This window comes from Aedes albopictus, chromosome 2 (assembly GCF_035046485.1).
Source record: "Aedes albopictus strain Foshan chromosome 2, AalbF5, whole genome shotgun sequence".
In the NCBI taxonomy this organism is placed as follows: Eukaryota; Metazoa; Arthropoda; class Insecta; order Diptera; family Culicidae; genus Aedes; species Aedes albopictus.
The window spans coordinates 492,085,374-492,107,119 of record NC_085137.1 but is presented as its reverse complement, the minus strand read 5'-3'; the positions used below and the strand labels follow the sequence as shown (position 1 = coordinate 492,107,119).

General features: G+C 38.6%; 1 protein-coding gene across 4 annotated transcripts in view; it reads left to right on the top strand.

Annotated features, from left to right (window-relative positions):
- Positions 1-21,746, top strand: part of LOC109423332 (multiple C2 and transmembrane domain-containing protein) — a 183,770-nt gene that overhangs the window by 138,652 nt on the left and 23,372 nt on the right. For all 4 annotated transcript variants that reach the window (XM_062854227.1, XM_062854226.1, XM_062854225.1 and 1 more), the window contains 3 exons: positions 11,005-11,527; positions 11,624-11,766; positions 11,856-12,047. In XM_062854227.1, the coding sequence (XP_062710211.1) occupies positions 11,005-11,527; positions 11,624-11,766; positions 11,856-12,047 (858 nt within the window). The remainder of the gene's footprint in view (positions 1-11,004; positions 11,528-11,623; positions 11,767-11,855; positions 12,048-21,746) is intronic.

The window sequence follows — 21,746 nt, the reverse complement described above, 5'->3', positions numbered from 1 at the left end:
ATTTTTCGCATACTGCGCACAACTTGGTGAGCAAGATGCTCCGAATGTCATAACCCGCATCACGTACGTACTGGGTTCCGCATCGGTCGAATGTTCTCTCCATAGAAAGCGTTGGCAATCTTGATCTTCTTCAGCGACGAGTGTTTGGTGAAACATCTCTCGAATGTCTCCGCAGATGGCCACCTTCTTTTCCCGAAACGAGTACAGGACAGAATTTAATGAGACTAGTTGGTCTGGTCCCTTGAGGAGCATCATGTTGAGAGAGATGCCCTGAGTCTTTGCTGCAGCATCCCAGACAATACGGATTTTTCCAGGCTTGTTTGCATTGAACACAGGAAATATTGGAAGATACCAAACCCGTGATTTTGGTTGCATCAGCTCCGTTGGTGTTAGCTTCCGAATGTAGCCCTGCTTTCTGTAGTCTTCCATCTTTGAATGCAACACTTCAGCCAGCGTTGGATCCCGTTTCATTCTTGCTTCTAGACATCGAAAACGCTGCAGAGCCATCGGTTTGCTGTTTGGAAGTCTGAACTCTTCAAATTTCCATAGAAGACGAGTTAACGAATCGACCGCTCTCGGTTCGGTACATCGTTTGCAAAATTGTTTGTGCTCGTTGATCCTCAGCTGACACTACTAGATGCACGGGTTTGGAAATACCCATGCTTTCAAGCGAGAAATACTCCTGCATGGCACGATGTAGATTGTTGTCGATATTCTCACAGCACATATGTGCATTCCATTCATGATAACCACTGAATTCGCCACCATCTGCACCACCGTGGACAATCCATCCAAGACGGCTTTTTGTAGCAACCGGCTCAAACATTCCTCCTTCCCGACCCTTCTGTGGGTAACCTAGATGCGTGTTATTACTTCCTATCAGAAGTCTGGGTTGAACATCTTCATACGATTCAGCTGGAACTCCTTGAAGATGATGATATTGTTGAACAAGATCCTCCATACAAAGAGATTGACGGAAAAGTCCGAGGTTTGGAGCTGTGTGGACTTCTCGCAGATGATACTTTTTAGAAGTTCCTGCTGTACCAGAGATCTCGAGTTCTACCTTTTTAGATCCATTTTCAAGTCGGTGCTTATCACCAGTCCATCTTAAGCATATGGGCTCTAGTTCACCGTTTAGGTTCAGTTCTTCAGCGAGTTGCTCATCCATCAAGGTGAATGCAGACCCATCGTCTAAAAACGCGTAAGTTTTGACGATTTTACCACGTCCATACAACACGACTGGTACGACCCGGAATAGCGTTTTGGTAGAGGATTTGTGATGGGCATTGCAGTTCCTTTCATTCGAGGTGGTCTCGCCTGTAATGGGAGTACCTGATGGAGACTTTTGGGGTTTCTCCGATGTTCCGCTGGTACGATGTGTGTTGTGGAGCAGTGGATGATGCTTGAATGCACAACCGTCTTGACCACAAAGTTGTTGCAGTTTACAGACACCCTTATGCCTTTTCAAACATTTTCTACACATACCATACTCTTTAATTATCGTCCACCTGCAGTTGTAGGTGAGATCCAAGAATCGCTGGCACTTTGTTAGTTCTAGACAATTGCCTTCACATACGGGACATAATGATGATGACGATTTTGGCATGGTGGACGCGGCGTCAGGTTCAACCTGTTCATCACTATGCACGTTGAGAAAAGCTGATCCCTTCTTCTGAGTACGAGTACTTTGGAGCGACGCTATTGGGCAGACAGTCTCAGCAAGGTCATAGAGCCAATCAGCGAACAAGGAAAGATGGACAACCGCGAGAGAACGACGATGCTTAGCCCAATCCAGTTTGATTGCTGGCGGCAGCTTATCTACAAGCTCTCGTAGAAGAACAACGTTGTATGAATACTCTTGCAGTTCACAGGCCTCGATTGTAGCGCAAAGGTTCTGCACTGACAGCGTGAACTCGACAATACTGTCAAGCTTATCCACTTTCGGACTCGGAGTGTCACTGATCTTCGCTATCAAATTGTGAACGATGACTTCTGGATTTCCGTAAAGCATTTTCAGTGTAGTAATGATTCCCTGGACATTGGAAGGATGCATTAGCCTGCACTTCACTGCTTCGAAAGCCTTTCCCTTGAGGCATTTTTGGAGCCGTAAGAGGTTTTCCTCCTGTGTGTAACCGCATATTTCCGTTGTGGAGTTGAACGTTGAGTAAAATAACGGCCACTCTTCTGGAGAACCACTGAAGATCGGTAGTTCGCGCGAAACCGCCTGCCGAGCAGCAACGTGGCTCTGCGATAGGTTGTATTCAAACCCAGATTGCATCTGAGGACGCCGCGGAGTTGATCGTTGCATTGGATCAAAATTATGTACACTGGAGTTTGCAAATCGTATGCTTCTGGCTGGAGCTCTGCTGCTGTCCTGAGCACTCTGTCTCTTAGCTGATATTCCGCTGCGAAAGTCTTGGGGCACCGTAAGATCGACCATGTTAGCTGGTTCGGCCGGCGCTGGTCGTAAAAGAAACGTATTTTGTTGCAGTTCTGATGGTGGTAAACGATCATGTGGAGCTTCGCGTTGCAGCCAAGAGTTAACCTTCTCACTGGCCGTATCTTCTCTTATGTCGATGTCAGATGTCGACGACGTTTCGCTGGCGATTTCCTTTAGCAATTCGAATCGTTTTTGAAGATATTCTCGTTTACTGGCTTCTTCCTTTTCTTGAAGCTTCCTTTCTTCATCCAATCTTTGTAGTTCCAACTGGATTTGCTTGTGTCTTGTAGATGTTTTCGAACTTGCAATCCTCGAAGACTGACTTTTGTTGTCCACCAAACCTTGACCCTTTGTGTTTAGTGGATTGCATGGAGGCGGTCCCAGCGGTGCTGTCGAAGACGGTTGGTGTACCAACGATGGCATCGGGACACTACATGACGGCAGCGCTTGTGGTCCTACAGAAGATGTTTCAGCTACTGCGACGGCAGCTGGTGGTATAAAACTTGATGTCAAGGAAGCTTGTTGGTTTACCTGTAAAACCTCCGTAGGATTGAGATTTGGTGGCAGCGCTTGAACAAGATTAGACATCACTGGAAACGGACTCGAAAAAGCTGGTTGACTCGATGAACTGAGAGGAGCGCATGAAACTGGCGGGGCAATCGGATTTCTAGGCAGCATAACGTAGGGGTAAGGATATGTACCAGGGGGTATATATATTGGTATGGCTGATGGTCCAGCTGTTACTGGAGAGATTTGTGACCAAGACATGTTCACGTACTCGAGGGGTACCGTACTTACAGGAGCTGTAGATCGGGCTACGGTGTACGTCTGCCTCTGTGCACCGGTATGCGGTACGCAAGGTGGGCACACAAAGCTCTGGTTCTCGTTGTCGGAGGGTATACCTACACAGGCAGGATGGTATTGGTTACCGCACACGAGACACTTCCAATAACGTCCGTTATCCGCAGTACTGCAGACTTTGCATTGTTTCGTAGGGGTTGAGCTTGCAATTCCGTGGCTTGGCAGACTGCCCTCGACGTCGATAGATCGGTTGGACATTTCCACGGGTGTTTAGCGAACGCACGGCTCGATAAACGAAGTTTTTAACTTGTTGGCGGGCAGCCAACTCAGAATAAAGACGGTTCCAAGCTAGGTTCCAAGTTTTTGAATAACAGCAACGTATATTAAAAACTTCCTATAACAATATATAATGTTTGTTAGAAATGGGAATCATAACTATTGGAATAGACTTACGTTTAGTGCTTTATTCTGATTGTATATGGTTGTTTTATGTTGCAGCAAAGTATATAGAGCAAAATGACCTGTGAAATATACGCGATACGATAACTATATGTTCCGGTTTTCAACAGTCTAGTTAAGGAACTTTACCCTTTCTTGGTAGCTACAACTCTTGCACAATTTCAACAATTTTCACCTCAGCCTATGACGTAATCTACTAAAAAAAAGGACTTGTCGGTAAATATTTAATTTTGGCCAAATCAAGACCTATCTGACCACGAATTAAAGATAATCAATTCAAAGTAATTAATTCTGTGGATACGATTTACTGCGTGGAGGTTTATCGTGTTCTAGATTTGATTGGGAAAATAGAATATTAAATTTGGATTTCATTTAAACATCAAATATCACGCACTCGTTATCCCAAGTAAAATAGGTAGTTTTCCTAGTTTTAGATCACTATAAACTTATTAATAATTCACTTTGACTCCGAATTCAGCATGAGCATCTGGCAAATCAAACCACCTTTTTTCCTGGTCTATTGTTCGTGGCTTTCGACGAACGTCAGTGAAGTATCTTGACATTGTTCCCCAAGCTGTTGAAGTTTCGATTTACCACAGCTGACCATAACGTTCGCTGATGTATTGTGAGATGCGCCGACCGAGGGGTCGTAACATGTTGTTTCCAAGGAAGTTCCAGAGGATCTCAGTGATGCTTCGGGGGGTTTCAGGGTACTCTAGTAGCAGAAATGTTACACTTCAGTTCACATAACTACCGTAGGCCAAAATTCAGTCATAAAAGAGTTACATAAACTTATGTGGAACATATGTGCTACTATGGGGACTTCAGGAAAGTTTCAGGATGTCACAGGGGGTTTCAAGGGCATACCTGAAGATTTTAGGAGCATGAAACACGAAATATTGTGGCCAAAAAACACAGGCCAACGATAGGTTTATGTCGGGTTATATGTAGACTTAGCTAGTAATGTTAACTTACTCATTAAGACAAAAATAAAAATTAAAAGGTTATACGTTATCAATGACGGAAAAAACTCCAAACCTGTAACACCATAATTTACGCTTGCTAGCTGGGTCTGGGAATGATGTATGCCGATCATCAGTCGTCGGAGAGCCTTTGCTGATGCTGGCAATGCTGTCAATTGAATGATCAGCGGCCAGTCAATTGATATTCCCATGGTAAACAGAAACATAAGTGGTTGCATGTCTCTATTTCAGCTTGAAATTTCAGTTGTAATTGATACTCTGGTTCATAAGATCTCAACGGCGGTTTAGAGGGTCTCAGGGCTGTTTCAGGAGGTTCCAGAGGTACTTGGAGGTTTCAGGGGGTTATCATGGAGTTTTAGGCAATCTCAGGGGGTCTCTGGGCGGCGGGGGTCTCGGAAGCTTTCTGGAGGGTCTGAGGAAGTTCCAATGGATCTCAGGGGGATTAGGCGCTCCCAATGGTTTTCAGAGGAGCACTTGCAGGTCTAAAGAGCATTTCAGTGGGTCCCAGTAAGTTTCAGGGGGATACCTACAGGTCACAGCGGCGTTTAAGAGGCAGGGTACCAGGAGGTCTCAGGGGTGCTTTAGAAGGGGCGCTCTGTCAGAACGCACCCTCTGACCTGAACTCTGTGGGACCTATATATTTTGGGCTCTCTGGGATCTTTCTGGAAATGTCCTTGGCCCCAACTCAAACTTTCAGGACAAGATTTGTTCTCGCGAACTAGTTCTCCTCATCAAAGCCCTCACTTATTTCATGCACAAAATTGGTTTTTTATGCACATTTTCAATTCACATAGCCTCATGCACATGCTCATGCAACTATGTTCGATCAAGCAGTTTAAAAAACTGTTTAAAAAACTTCCAGGTCATCGAATCTTCAAGCTTAACTTATGATCGCTCACTCTATTACCCATAAGGTTTGTAATTATCCACTGAAATCTACAGAAAAACCTTGAAAAACTTTATTTTTTTTTCCTACAAATCTCCTGATGCCAACGTGAACATCCCTTAAGCTCTATTCAAACCCCCTGAAATCAACTGAATCGCATTAAAAGGCCTTGAATCCCTTCAGAACCGTCTGAGATGTCCGGAAACTTCCCTTAAATTCTACTGAGGCCCTCCGAAAACTTCTGAAGCCCTCTGAAACTTCTCAAAACCCTGTAAAACGCAATTATATTCCTTGAATCGCTTCGAAACCGCTCTGAGACCCTTGCAGACTTCCTTTGAATTCTACTGAAGCCCCTGAATCCTTTCGAAACGCCGTGTATAACCTAGGAAACAGAAAATCCCCAGAATATCCGTAATCTTTTCTCAATGTTTCTGAGGTCCCCTGAAACCTTTTCAATTCCACTGAATCGTCTTAAAACCCTTAAAAAATCTCGAGTCCCGTAGACTGTCATAATTTTTTTCTGAAGTCTCCTGAAATCCTTGGAAATCCCCTGATACGTTTAGAAACCTTTAGGAAAAGAACCTGGAAAGACCCGTAGATTAACCTTCAACTATATTGATGCTCCCAACTCCCAACTCGTGAAATCAGCTCAAAATCTCTTGAAACTCCTTGCTTTGAACTTCCTTGAAACTCATCAGAAAACACCCCTGAGAATCTTGAAGACTTCGGAACCCCCTGAAATGTCCCAAGAACTCCTGAATTCCAATAGAATACCTCAGAAACACCCCTTCTGAGACCGCCACAGTCTTTCTTTATATTCTACGAAGCCCCCTGAAATCCACTGACACGCTATGAAACCTTCTTGCAACCCATATAACGCTCTCACAGACAGCCCCTAAAGCCTTTTGAAACCTACAAAAACTCCCTGAAATCCACTGAAACGTCTTGAAGTCCTTCTATACAAATTCTCCTAAGAGTCCTCGAAGTCCTCTGAAGTCTATCTGTAAGCACCTGCATCCCAGCATCCAACATCCAGTAGATTTAGAATTCCTCTGAAACCTTATGGACCACTCTATAAAGCCTCTGAAATCCCCTGAACCACCCGGAAACACTTAAAAACCCCTGTACAATCGTCCATCAAGCCCCTCCCATCCCTCTAAAACCCCGCAAGGCATCGCCACAGACAAACATATGGAACACCTAAAACAATTCTCAATCAAACGTTCGCCTAGTTCTGCACTGCTACAGACTGCTACCACTTGGTGAACATCTCTTACAATTACGAAACACTGCACTGCGTTGTGCCATAGCGTCAGCAGAAGTCGATAATGTGAAACGTCTGTTATTATGTGTATTACAACTGTTATGTCCTTACCACCCTCCCTCCTTAAACAATACGTTGCAACCTGTAAAAATAATTAACTGTGTCCATTTGGAAATAAATCAATCTAGGTAAAACCTCCTTTTGTTCACCACCTCTGTTGCATTATTTTAATAGTGGTTTAGGTGTAAAAGTTACAAACACAAGAGTAGTCTGAAACGCAAAAGATTATATCAAAACCAAAGTAAAAATATAGAAAGATCAGCATGATACAATTATAAGAAAGGCAAGATAAATCTAATAAGTCCGGAGTCTTAAAACCAAAAAGGAATAAGAAAGCCAGAATAAATAGAAAGAACAAATGAATAAAGAGCCAGAACAAATAACAGAAATACCGTCATCGGAATACTCAGAATTACTTGACAAACTAAATGGAACGTACAGGGGATGGCCAAAATGTTTGGGATAGGCAACTTTTTTTCTCCCACAAAAAAAATCAACATGCTGTAACTTTTCATAGAGTGCATCAAAAAATCTCAAATTTTGACTGTTTGTCACCCTATTATATGTGCATCATTGGTAAAAATTTGTGCTTGATTGATTAATTTTTCGCGAAGTTAGAACCGTTCGGGTAAAACACTATTTTTTAGACTACTAGTTTTTGAACTGTCATATCTCGGAAACCAGTGAACCAAATTGAATGAATTTTTTAACGTTTATCAACAATATATTGATACTTAATACGACGTTATAAAATGTAATATTTTCTCACGACGAATTAAGTTATACCGGGTTGAAATTTTTACCCATATAGAGGGAAATAAGTCAAATTTACAATACCACTAAAAAATTATTAAAAGTGTTCTTCCTTCAATCTAAATGGGCTCTAATATATCTGATTAGAGATAATTTGAGAACAGAAGTGGAAAATCTTTGGATATCAACACGAAAATTTATTGACATTGATGTAAAAAAATACATTTTTTCGAGAAAAATCCAAAAAGTGTCAATCCATGATAACTTTGTTCAACGTTTAAAAAGTACCTATGTTTTAATAGTTTGTGAAGCATTTACATATTGTTAGTGTACGTTCAAAATTTCATTCAATTCGATTCACTGGTTTCCGAGATATGACAGCTCAAAAATGAGTTGCCTGAAATATAGTGTTTTACCCGAACTGTTCTAATTTTGCGAAATATTAATCAATCGAGCCCAAATTTGTACCAATGATGCACATATAGTAGGTTAACAAACAGTCAAAATTTGAGATTTTTTGGTGCACTCTATGAAAAGTTATAGCAAGTTGAACTTTTTTGTGAGAGAAAAAAAAGTTGCCTATCCCAAACATTTTGGCCATCCCCTGTAGACATGAACAATAGAAAAAATAGAAAAAAACTGCAAAACACTGCTCGGTCTGGTGGCCCTAGACAAGTCTCGTTCAGTCTGTACAGTAGTATGGGACAAATATCAAATCCTCGCTCCAGTCGACTTTTTAGATCCCATTTAGGTCCCATATGAACTGTGCAAAATTTCAGCGCAATCGGTGAAACTATAATTTAGCGCAAGCGGTTCAAAGTTTTCATAGGATTTACTATGGGAAAAGTTACACTTTCAGATAAAAAATCCCAGAGGTCGCCCCTGGTCTCCTTAATTCAAATCGATCAACGTTTCTTGTAGAAAAATAATTTTCGAAACTTTCCTTCGAAGACCGCAAAACAATTGGATGCTTGTGAAAAAAGTTATTAATTTATTACCGATTAGTGATCCAACGAACGGCTTTTTGTTTTGTTTTATTAGCAGCACTGTTGCTGCTGCCTTGGATGCTGCTGTTTCTGGGGGTGGCGATGCCTCCCGCCACCACATGCAACAACGGCAGCAGCAGTGCTGCTGATAAAACAAAATAAAAATCCGTTCGTTGGATCACTAATCGGTAATAAATCAATAACTTTTTCCACAAGCATCCAATTGTTTTGCTGTCTTCGAAGGAAAGTTTCATTATTGATTTTTCTACAAGAAACATTGATCGATTTGAATAAAGGAGACAAGGGGCGACCTCTGGGATTTTTTATCTGAAAGTGTAAATTTTCCCATAGTAAGTCCTATGAAAACTTTGAACCGCTTGCGCTAAATTATAGTTTCACCGATTGCGCTGAAATTTTGTACAGTTCATATGGGACCTAAATGGAATCTAAAAAGCCGACTGGAGCGAGGATTTATTTTTTCCATACAAGCGTGTACCATACTACTGTACAGCCTCTGGTGGTAAACGGTGTCCGCGCGTTTAATTAATGTTTGCAGGATTTTTGACAAACAAAATCAGCTTAAATTCTGATGTATGTTTAGAAATTGAATTAGTAATAGAGATCTTGATACAAATCAAATAGTTATTTATGCAAAAAGTTGATTTTTTTTCAGCACGGGTCGTACATTTATCCAACGAGGCTTGCCGAGTTGGATAAGTACGAAGAGTGTTAAAAAAAATCGAATTTTGCAACGAGATCTATACAAAATTGTATGCAATGATTTTTTTTTTATTATACAGCTTTTTTGAGTTGCATAATGTTCATACAGCAACTCAAATGAGTTGCACTATGAACAATATGCAACTATTTTTCATTATGCAACATATTTCAGTTGCATTATGAATCAGTTCGGAAAAGTTGGCCATTATGATACCAAAATGAGATATATGTATAAAATTGAAATTATGATACTGAATTGCATAAAATTTTTATGCACATTGGTTGACATTTCAGCGAGAAAACTGCTTTTGAGTTTTTGCTAAACCTTGATGGTTTGTTTTTTCTTAATAAATGTCTGCAGGATTTTTGACAAACAAAATAAGCTTAAATTCTGATGTCTGTTCAGAAATTAAATTGGTAAAAGATACAGATCAAATAGTAATTTATGTAACGAGTTGTAAAAAGTTGATTTTTTTTCAGCACGAGCCGTACATTTATCTAACGAGGCTTGCCGAGTTGGATAAGTACGAAGAGTGTTGAAAAAATCGAATTTTGCAACGATATTCATACAAAATTTTATGCAATGATTTTTTTTTTCATTATACAGCTTTTTTGAGTTGCATAATTTTCATACAGCAACTCAAATGAGTTGCATTATGAACAATATGCAGCTATTTTTCATTATGCAACATATTTCAGTTGCATTATGAACCAGTTCGGAAAAGTTGGGTATTATGATACAAAAATGAGTTATATAAAACATAAATAATGATACTGAATTGCATAATAGTTATTTATGCAATTCAGTATCATAATTTATTTTTTATCTAAATCGTTTTGGTATCATAATGGCCATTTTTTTTGAGCTGGTTCATTATACAACTGAAATGAAATTCTATAATGTTCATAATGCAACTCATTTGAGTTGCATTATGAACATTATGCAACTCAAATGGGTTGCATTATGAATAAATCATTGCATAAAATTTTGTATGGAACTCGTTGCAAAACTCGATTTTTTCAGTACTCTTCGTATTTATCCAACTCGGCAAGCCTCGTTGGATAAATGTACGACTCGTGCTGAACAAACGTGTGAAAAAATCAACTTTTAGCAACTCGTTACATAAATAACTATTATGTAACGAGTTGTAAAAAGTTGATTCATTCAGCACGAGTCGTACACGAAGAGTGCTGAAAAAATCGAGTTGTAATAATTGGGTTGCATTGGCTTTTCTCGGTCACCGAGAAAAGCCAATGCAACCCAATTATTATATATTGCACGGTGATTACTCAAGTTTATTAAAATCGAGTTGTGCTACGAGTTTCATACAAAATTTTATGCAATGATTTATTCATTATACAACTCATTTGAGTTGCCAAATGTTCATAATGCAACCCAAATGAGTTGCATTATGAACATTATGCAACTATTTTTCATTTTGCTACTCATTTCAGTTGCATAATGAACCAGTTCGGAAAAGTTGGCCCTTATAATATTAAAATGAGTCCTGTAAAATGGATATTATGATACTGAATTGCATAAAAGTTTCGAACTGAGAGATCCAAAGATTGAAATGAATTTATAAACATCATAGCAGCCCAATTCGATTACCCAACAAAAAAAAACTGATTCGAAATTCCCCTTCCCACAGAATCGATGGTCCCGCGGGCGTAGTAAAGAACGGATACGTGGCTCCTGTGGGCAGGACCTGGAACGGCGGGACAGCCAAAGTGATTACGCCGCGGACAACAGCTCGGAGCACAGCAGTTCGGCCACCCCGCAGACGCAATCCCCCCGGCATCGGGCCCTCACGATAGGAGACTCTCCGCTGGCACGACCCAACGAAAGGAATGCCTCAATGAGCTCGGAAGGGAACGCCCTGAAGCTGACGACGACCAAAGTAGATGTAGAACAGCCTAGCACCGGTAACATAGTGACGGCAGCGGTAGCCAAACTAATCAGCAACAGCAACAACAACAACATCAACAACGACGGACCCACCTCGAGCGGATGCTCGGCCACCGGAGGAACGGCGGGTGGCGCACCCGCCACTACCAGTTTAAGCGGAGACGATGTACAACGAAGGCGGGAAACGCAACTGCGGCAGCATTCGTTCTTCCAGCTGCGGATACACCTCATCAGCGGGCACAACCTGGTGGCGATGGATAAGAGCGGTAAGTAACATCATTTTTATATACCGTCGTTGGGGGTTGATGACTGTTTTTCCTATTGTCTTTACGGTTGATGTGATTCTCTTTCTACCCGTCCAGGTACCAGTGACCCATACGTAAAATTCAAGGTAGGCGGTAGATTGCTGTACAAATCGAAAACCGTACACAAGGACCTAAATCCCGTCTGGGACGAGACGTTTGTCGTTCCGGTGGAGGACCCTTTCCAGCCGATAAACATCAAAGTAAGGGGCACCCATCATTTCCACCTGATTTCTCAATCTCACCAGCGCGGAGTGCGCTCCTTACCCACTTGTTCCCCCTCCCACAACAGGTCTTCGACTACGACTGGGGCCTGCAGGATGATTTTATGGGTTCGGCCAAACTTGTTCTAACCTCGCTGGAACTGAACCGAGCGGAAGACCTCACCATCAAGCTGGAGGATGCGCAGCGGGCCAACAAAGATCTAGGGGAAATCAAATTGGGGGTGACGTTGTGGCCCAAAACGCAGGAGGACAAGGAACAAGTAAGATTCGATAGGACACATATGTTTTTAATACTTTCCTGCGACATGTTTCACTCTTCAACACTATTTCCGCTTTTTTTGACACATTCAGCACCGATGCACTACGTTTATATGGTGGCAAAAATGTTATACCTTTCATTGAGAAACTGATTCAAATTTGGGTCCCAATGCACAGTGCGTAAATACGGATCAAAAACTGAATATTTTTAATCTGTAAGTTATAATTTCATTTATTACATGTAAATAAAAAAAATCAAAACACTCGTCGAGTATAAGAACGATAACTAAGCTTTTAAATTGAGCTCTAGAGGACGCTTATGCTAAAAATTAAAAAAAAAAACGATAATCTTGTAGATGATTATATGCCAAACAACTGCATCGGAGACCGCAAAGTGATCCAACGCATGAGCATGAGCATAGATGACCGTACTATTCGTAGTTGCTACTCCGTGATTGACCAGAACAATCGAAGTTGCACAAGGAACCAACAGACGGAGCTTGGGAGTAGCTTACCGTCCTCAATGTGCATCTTCGAGAATTCCAAACTTTATTAGGTCAATAACGGCGCCGGCCACGTCCTTACGGTCATCGAGGAAGGAAAGGAATGTTATTATGACGTGCGTTGCTTACTAAAGACCGAGATCACCTCTGCGTCTCCACGTCTGTCATGGGAAGGACTTTTTGTTAGTGGGGAGGGGAAAGGGCGCATGATATGAGTTCACTTTGGTAAGTGGAGTGATTCATGCAACCCTATAAATATCAAACCACTTATTTTCATTTGAACTAAAACAAAACACATGCCGACATCGAAGATGACGAACCATTCAGATAGTTTTCGGAATGCGAAAATTAACGAAAGAGAAAATAAAGTGATTTGAACCAACGTGGCTTTGGAACTTGGGCCGACACTTGACGTGACGAACATTTCAATGTCTGTTGACTAAAATCGCAAAAAATGTTGTTTGTTGCATTTATCGTATCATAAATCGCGCCGTACGAAGATGAGCAGTCAAATAGACGACGACGACGACGACCGAATGAAAACGCGGCCTGTACACTTTGCCACCAAAAACTCACTAAATCGCCCCGTACGAAGATGAGCAGTCAAACAGACGACGACGACGACCGAATGAAAACGCGGCCTGTACACTTTGCCTCCAAAAACTCACTAAATCGCCCCGTACGAAGAAGAGCAGTCAAATAGACGACGACGACGACCGAATGAAAACGCGGCCTGTACACTTTGCCACCAAAAACTCACTAAATCACCCCGTACGAAGATGAGCAGTCAAATAGACGACGACGACGACCGAGTGAAAACGCGGCCTGTACACTTTGCCACCAAAAACTCACTAAATCACCCCGTACGAAGATGAGCAGTCAAATAGACGACGACGACGACCGAATGAAAACGCGGCCTGTACACTTTGCCACCAAAAACTCACTAAATCACCCCGTACGAAGATGAGCAGTCAAATAGACGACGACGACGACCGAATGAAAACGCGGCCTGTACACTTTGCCTCCAAAAAACTCACTCGACCGCAAAGTGATCCAACGCATGGTGAAAAAGTTAAACCCTATTCGCCTTGACGGAGGCTCTCTGAGAGAATTGCGCTTGCGTGAAAACAATTTTTTTTAACATGGGAAAGGATAGGAGCTGCATTTTCAAATGCTTCTAATTCTTTATAGAATTTTTTTAAGCAAAACGTTCTTAATGTTATCGAATGAGATTTTGATACGCTATATTATAGACATAACATTGTGATTTAAAAACTTTTTGTCTAAAACCAGTTATAATGTAGCTAATTGAAGGTGTATTGCAAAACATTAACACTTTTTTCAATCTGAAGTCCCTAAAATATTTTAGAAGCATTTGAAAATGCAACTCCTATCCTTTCCCATGTTAAAAAAAATTGTTTTCACGCACAGCGCAATTCTCTCATAGAGCCTCCGTCAAGGCGAATGTACTGAATAATGTTTAGCCTCACCTAGTGCCGCACCACTTAGGCAGTGGCTGGTATTTTAGGTACTTTTCCGTTACAACGCAGAACTATGAAATTGTTCTATATATTTATGTCGATGGTGTTATTGATTGTGATTGAAGCTATAATTTGTTTTATAGCTTCCAAAAACGTTGATTTTCGTGTGCTTGCTGCGATGTTGTTACGTCAATCCTTTCAAAAGAAATTGATGATCTTCTAGAGAAAATAGTCACCTTTCAACTATTTTATTTTTATACTCACAGTTATTAACAATTACCTCAATAGTTTTTAAGTATAACTTGGATTCAGGTTAACTACTATACCTTCGAGTTTTCTCGTGGAGTGGTGGTAACGCGCCTGTCTAATGAGTAGGAGTTGTGAGTTCGAGTCTCACCGAGAGGACGAGGAACCTTTTTTTTTGAGAATCTCACTCCAATTTGCCTATCTATCACTCACTCAGTAAATATCATCGGTTTGCCACTTTTATTCCAGCCCTACTTTAAAGAAAGACCCAAACAAAAAATCATTGATTTTTTTAAATATCTTCTAGAAATGGTTTGTCCGATCGATGTACTGTCGTCACCGATAGGAAAGTGGAACCTCTCGGCAGGGCTCCTATTTTGGGCCCTTTTCTGCTATAACTCAGTCAATTTTGAACCAATTGACACCATTTTTGGAATGCGGTGAGATACGTATAGTTAAATAGTTATGAGTTATAGCGAAGAGCGCCTAAAATACTGGCCACTGTTCATGTGGCTCGATACCCTATTTATAGAAAGGCAATTTAAAGAACTATGTGGAGAACGTATACACTGTGAAAATTCTGTTTTATTTAAAAAATGAAACATTACAAACAATAATCTCAAAAAAGAGTTTTTATAAACTCTAAATTATATTTTTTATTTTTTTAGGCATGATAAATGTCGAAATGAAGAAAGTTATATTTTCCTGGAGTCTCCAGTTAGTCTAGTCTAGTGGTTAAGGCTATGGGTCGCCAATCCGGAGACAGCGAGTTCGATTCCCACTCCGGTCGGGAAAATTTTCTCGACTCTCTGGGCATAGTGGATAATTGTGCTTGCCTCACATTATACAAAATTCATGCAATGGCAGGCAAAGAGCCCTTCAATTAACAACTCAGGTCAAACATTTCAATAGGTCCTATCTGCATTTGAAAGGCTCTCTTTGTACACTTTCTCTTTCAATTTTTGCAATGTGATGGTACAAATTTCAACTGTTTTTGCAGTACAAATCAAAAGACGATTGGTATCATTGTACTTGCCTCACAATATACAAATTCATGCAATGGCAGGCAAAGCAATCCCTTCAATTAATAACTGTGGAAGTGCTCAAAGAATACTAAGTTGAAGCGAGGCAGGCCAAGTCCCAGTGCGGACGTAGAGCCATAAAGAAGAAGAAGAAGAAGATATTAAATAAAGAGAGGGGAACCAAAGAGAGCCCCTCTTCTGCAGATAGGACCTTTAGACATGTTTGGCCTGAACTAAGTCTAAGTGAGGCAGGCCAAGTTCCAATGGGAACGTAGAGCCATACAGAAGAAAAAGAAGAAGAAGAGATATTTTTTGGATTTCTTAAAATTGTTGAATTGCACCTTCAGAATCATTTTCGACTCGAGACAGCTACACCTGTTTTAAAATAAAATTCAATAACTAGCATTTACATAAACTTAGTTGGAAAAGCACTTATCTAGCGTTGTGAGTTCAAATCTCACCTGAGCTGTGAATTTTTCCGCAATTTCACTAATAATGATCAGACGTCTCACTCTACCCACTTTCCATTGTTTTCCTTCTTAACGGACTATTCAAATATTCTGTAATTCACAAATCTGTCGCCTCTGTCGCTCATGGCGCTCGCATCGTTTTTGCTTCTGTTTGACGTTTTCTCACTACCGCCATCTACTCAGTAACCCAGCAAAATTGGCATTGGGCGATTATACCTTTGTGACGATGATTTTAATCGCAATTTGTTCCTAGTGATACGTCTGTTTGTCTGTGTTTGTACAAATGGATAGTACATATGTACGTTGAGTTAATTTAAAATTCTCTCGAATCGGTATACCACAGACATTGCAAAAGTTACATAGCCCAGTAATCCAGCGTCTCAACTAGCTAATGCTACCATTCTGAGGAAAATTGAGGTATTCTATATGGAGTTATAGTAATTTTACAATGGTTTTCGACTGGAGGATTACTGATAGCGATAGCCAAACGGTTGTTTGTTAACTGCCCGACGTTTCGGTTATGTTTACAGCATTCTTCTGGAGGAAACTGAAAGGGGGATTTATTCAATTTCCTGTTCGATATCTGATGTTAAAATTGGATCTATCGTTTACGTTTGAATACATATATCAAGTGTTGGTTTGTCGTACATTGTTAGAATGAATCTGTGGAAAATAGAATGCGGTTTTTTTTAAACTACGTCGGCCCACACTTGTGGGTGGATATGGAGCATTTCAAGCTCAACGCACGAATCGCATAGACGCGATTTTTTAATTCAAATGAAATTATACTCATGTGTAAGCCTCTATCTGAATATGTTTCCAATGTTATTTGTTTTTCAATATTCTTCACTTATATTTGGAAAAGGCGTATGAAAAACCACCTAATAATCTTCTTCCAAAAATTATAACTCGAAAACGGTTTGTTGGATTGAAAAAAATCACTTCGAAGACGTTTGATAACTTCTAGAAGTAAAAATACACTAAGAGTAATTTTCATCGCTAATTTATGTTAGATGTCATATCAATTTTCCAAAAATTTACCCTTCGATTGTTTTTTCTCGATTTTTTTCTCTTTCACGGTTTTTAAACGGGCAAAAGGAAACGTACAGGTTTTAGTGGTAAAGCTATGCATATTTTTTTTTTTCTGCATTCAACCGTACTCAAATTTCAGCAAATTCATAAAATAAAAAAAAGTCAAGCTTTGTTATAGTTATTTATATAACGGGTTGCAAAATGATGATTTTTACAGCACGAGTCGTACATTTATCCAACGAGGCTTTCCGACTTGGATAAATATGACGAGTGCTCTAAACATCGAGTTTTGCAACGAGTTGCCATTTTTTGCAATGAAAAAAAAAATCACTTCAATATGATCATTTCCATGATACTTCCTGGTGGTTGAGCGGGATCACCCACGTGTTCTATCAAGCTAGACAGAAAACTTGAATCAAGCAAGCTGTGCTATAACCGTCACAGTTTAACAAGCTCTTGACGTGGAAACATAGGTTGTTGCCCAAACAATTGCCTTGGTTCATAATGCAACCCAATTGAGTTGCATTATGAATCATAATGCAACTCATTTTTAAAGTGAGGAAAAGTAGGCCGTAGTGACACTAAAACGGCAAGTATAAAATTCAATATAATAGTGCCAAGTTGCAAAAAATATTATTCGAGACGGTTTGAAGATATACATCGAAGAAATAACTATTCCTCTTTGATTGAAATTGTAGAATAGTAAAAAAATCTAGAATAATATTTCACAAAATGTCTCATGTGTTTGTGTTAATGTTTTTTTTGATAGGAAAGAAGATATGAAGAGTTTTTTTTCATTGGAACCTGTACGTAGTATCTATTTTTGTTATAGAAAATCTCAAAAACTGTTTGCTTTTGCTTTCTATTTGTAAATCAATGAAGAAGAAAAAAAAAGTCAAATGAAAGTTAGAAGAATTTGATTATTCTTCTTTCAATCGAAGGCTAAGGTTTAAAAAAATTGACATTATATGTCATCTAACATGGATCTGTGATGATTTTTTCTCTCAGTGTAGCTTTTTTTAAGTCCTTCAAATATCCTCAAACATCTTAGAAGACGTCATTCAAATTCATCAATCTGTTTTTGAGTTAATTTGTGTTGCGAAAGGAACTTAAGTTTTTCCAAACGCCCTTTTCAAAAGTATGGTGAGGAAAAAATGGTTATGTGCTGATGCAAAAGTAAATGATTCACAAAATCCAGCATACGAACAAAATCTTAATTGAATGAAAAATAACGCGTCAAAAATGGCAACATTTTTTTTTTTGGCTGGAATTTTCTATGTTTTCATGGCTATTAACGGACATTGTTTGACCCTCTCGCACCATTTTCTTTTTTTCTTTTCATTTTAATTTAAATTTCATTTTTCGTCATCTAAAATCGATTTGAACATGTTTTGGATGATATTTCTTTTTTATTCGCGATTTTGTGAATTTTGATTTTTTAACATTCCGACGAAACCATTTTGATATTTCATGATTATTATTGAAATATTTTACTTTTTTTTTCAGTAAGAATTTTATTTTCCGTGTTACTATAAGGAAAATAATTTAAGAGTATACTCAACCCCCCAAAACCTTTAACTATAAAAGAATGATTAGGATTTTTTATGTCAATTCAGCCATTCCATGAAAAAAAACAATAGACTCGAAAATAATAGGGCTTTTATGTTGATCAAATTCGATAAAATAATCCTAACCAAAAATAATTAGACCCATATTTTTTGTATCGCCATGAGGATGGCCATTATGAAACAAGGGTGGTCCATAAAACAGCATTTCTCATTTTTTTTCTTTTCATTTTCGAACCGTCAAAACTTTGAACCAATCGACCGATTTACAATCTTATTTCACGAATGAAAAGATTATTGGTTCTAGATTGAAGAAAAAATATCGCGAAAAAAAAATAGTAATCCTTAACATGTATGCAAAAATGGTTAAAATATCATTTTAATGATTTTCACAATGTTGGACGACAACGATTATTTTTTTTTATATTTCTTAACGAAAGTTTACCTCTTAAAGAATTATATACACAGATCGAAAAGATAGCGTAAATTTCACAGAAGTTTACATGACATATCATGTAAATCTCAAGAAAAATCAAGTAAATTTCCATCATATGTCATGTAATTCAGCATGACTCAGAGTTTTTACATGACATATAATAAAAATTTACATGATATAATAAAAGAAAAACATAAAAAACCATATAAAAATTGTTGCTGGCTAAGAAAGTGTTTGTGTTTTCGCTATACAAAGTTGTGCTCATACTTTCTGGAATTTTCTATGTTTTCATGGCTATTAACGGACATTGTTTGACCCTCTCGCACCATTTTCTTTTTTTCTTTTCATTTTAATTTAAATTTCATTTTTCGTCATCTAAAATCGATTTGAACATGTTTTGGATGATATTTCTTTTTTATTCGCGATTTTGTGAATTTTGATTTTTTAACATTCCGACGAAACCATTTTGATATTTCATGATTATTATTGAAATATTTTACTTTTTTTTTCAGTAAGAATTTTATTTTCCGTGTTACTATAAGGAAAATAATTTAAGAGTATACTCAACCCCCCAAAACCTTTAACTATAAAAGAATGATTAGGATTTTTTATGTCAATTCAGCCATTCCATGAAAAAAAAACAATAGACTCGAAAATAATAGGGCTTTTATGTTGATCAAATTCGATAAAATAATCCTAACCAAAAATAATTAGACCCATATTTTTTGTATCGCCATGAGGATGGCCATTATGAAACAAGGGTGGTCCATAAAACAGCATTTCTCATTTTTTTTCTTTTCATTTTCGAACCGTCAAAACTTTGAACCAATCGACCGATTTACAATCTTATTTCACGAATGAAAAGATTATTGGTTCTAGATTGAAGAAAAAATATCGCGAAAAAAAAATAGTAATCCTTAACATGTATGCAAAAATGGTTAAAATATCATTTTAATGATTTTCACAATGTTGGACGACAACGATTATTTTTTTTATATTTCTTAACGAAAGTTTACCTCTTAAAGAATTATATACACAGATCGAAAAGATAGCGTAAATTTCACAGAAGTTTACATGACATATCATGTAAATCTCAAGAAAAATCAAGTAAATTTCCATCATATGTCATGTAATTCAGCATGACTCAGAGTTTTTACATGACATATAATAAAAATTTACATGATATAATAAAAAAAAACATAAAAAACCATATAAAAATTGTTGCTGGCTAAGAAAGTGTTTGTGTTTTCGCTATACAAAGTTGTGCTCATACTTTCTGGAACAATCTATAGCTTTGGAACAAAAAAAGAAGTTCAAAATCGGTCAACTGGTTCAAAAGTTTTAGTTTTGAACAATCTTGATGTTTTGGAATACGATGAAACGACCATGCGTCTCCATTACATTAAAATTGCCGTTTATTTTAATTATTATTATTTTTTTCATTTTTACATATATACAGCCATGGGCTGCTGAGTGAACTTAAGTAAGTTCAAAGAATGCCAGCAAATTCGCCTGTTGCAGAGTGATAGTCCCCCATGAATTGCTCAGGCATTCCTTCAGCCGTTCCTACTGAATTGCTCCATAAATGCCGTCTGATTTTCCTACGGAAGTTTCTTCTCAGATTCCTCCTATAGTTATTTCTAAGATTCATTCAGATGCTCCTTCTAGAATTCCTCCAGAAGTGCTTTCAGAGATTACTTTAAGAGTTCTTTCCATAAGATTTCTGCAGAGGTTCCTTCGAGGGACGCCCAGAAGTTCGTACTAAAATTACTCCATAAGTTTCTTCTGGTGTTTCTCCAGGAATTAACAAGAAGTTTCTTCTTGGATTCGCCAACAAATTCCTTAGGATTTCCTTTTTTTAAAAATCGTTCAGCAGTTCCTTGTGGTAATTTTTCAAAAGTTTCTTCTGTGGTTTTTCAAGAAGTTCCTTCTGAGATTCATCAACGAGTTTCTTGAAGTTTTTCTTGGATTCCTTCAGGAACTGCTTCGAGGATACCCTCACGAGTTCCTTTACGAATACCTCTTGAAATTGCTTCTGGGATTCCTCAAAGATATTTTAATATTGACCTGTAGTTGCTGCTGGGATTATTTCAAGAGATCCTTCCAAGATTCATTCTTCTGGGAATTTCAACCGTGATTTCTTCCGGAATTCACTGCTTTTGTAGGATTTCTTCAAGAGTTGTTTGGGATTTATAAAGGAGTTTATTCTGAGATTCCTCCTTTGAAAACTCCAAGATTTCTCCAGATGTTTCTCCTGGATTTCTCAAGGAGTTCCTTCTGTGATTTTTCAAAAAGTTCCTTCTGAGATGTCTCCAAGAGTTCTTTCTAGGAGATCTTTCCTGCATTCCACCAAGAATTTCTTGCGGGGGTTTTCATTAGCTCCTCTCGGTATTACTCCAGGAACTCCTTCTTAAATTACTTCATAAAATTCTCCTATACTTTCTTCTGGGATTCCCCCAGGATTTTTTCCGAAGATTACACCAAAAGTTCCTTGTAGATTACTTTCAGGAATTCCAGGATTCCTCCAGCAGTTCTTTCCAGGCATTCTTTCAGAAATCCCAAAAATTCGTGCAAGAAAAGTTTGCTTAAATCATGTTCAAAGATTTTTGAACTCTTATCTTTTGAATGAGACTTACACAGTACGAACAAAATCTGTAAATTGATGACGAACTGAATGTAACAAATTGACCTCCATCGTGTTCGACAGAAATTATACCACATAAATTTAAAATTACACTGCTGATTTATGAGAAAAGTGCTAATTAGCACCGACTTTTCAGAGAAACTTTTAAGTTTAACTTTTAAGAAGTCAAATAATCTCAACACGACAATCGAACTCAGATCTTCTGAATGAGAGCCCACACCTAACCCCTCTAGGCTGTCTCACCAAGCTGAAGTGACGGCAATCAAAGATAAACATGTTCCACCATAAATTAACATACTGTT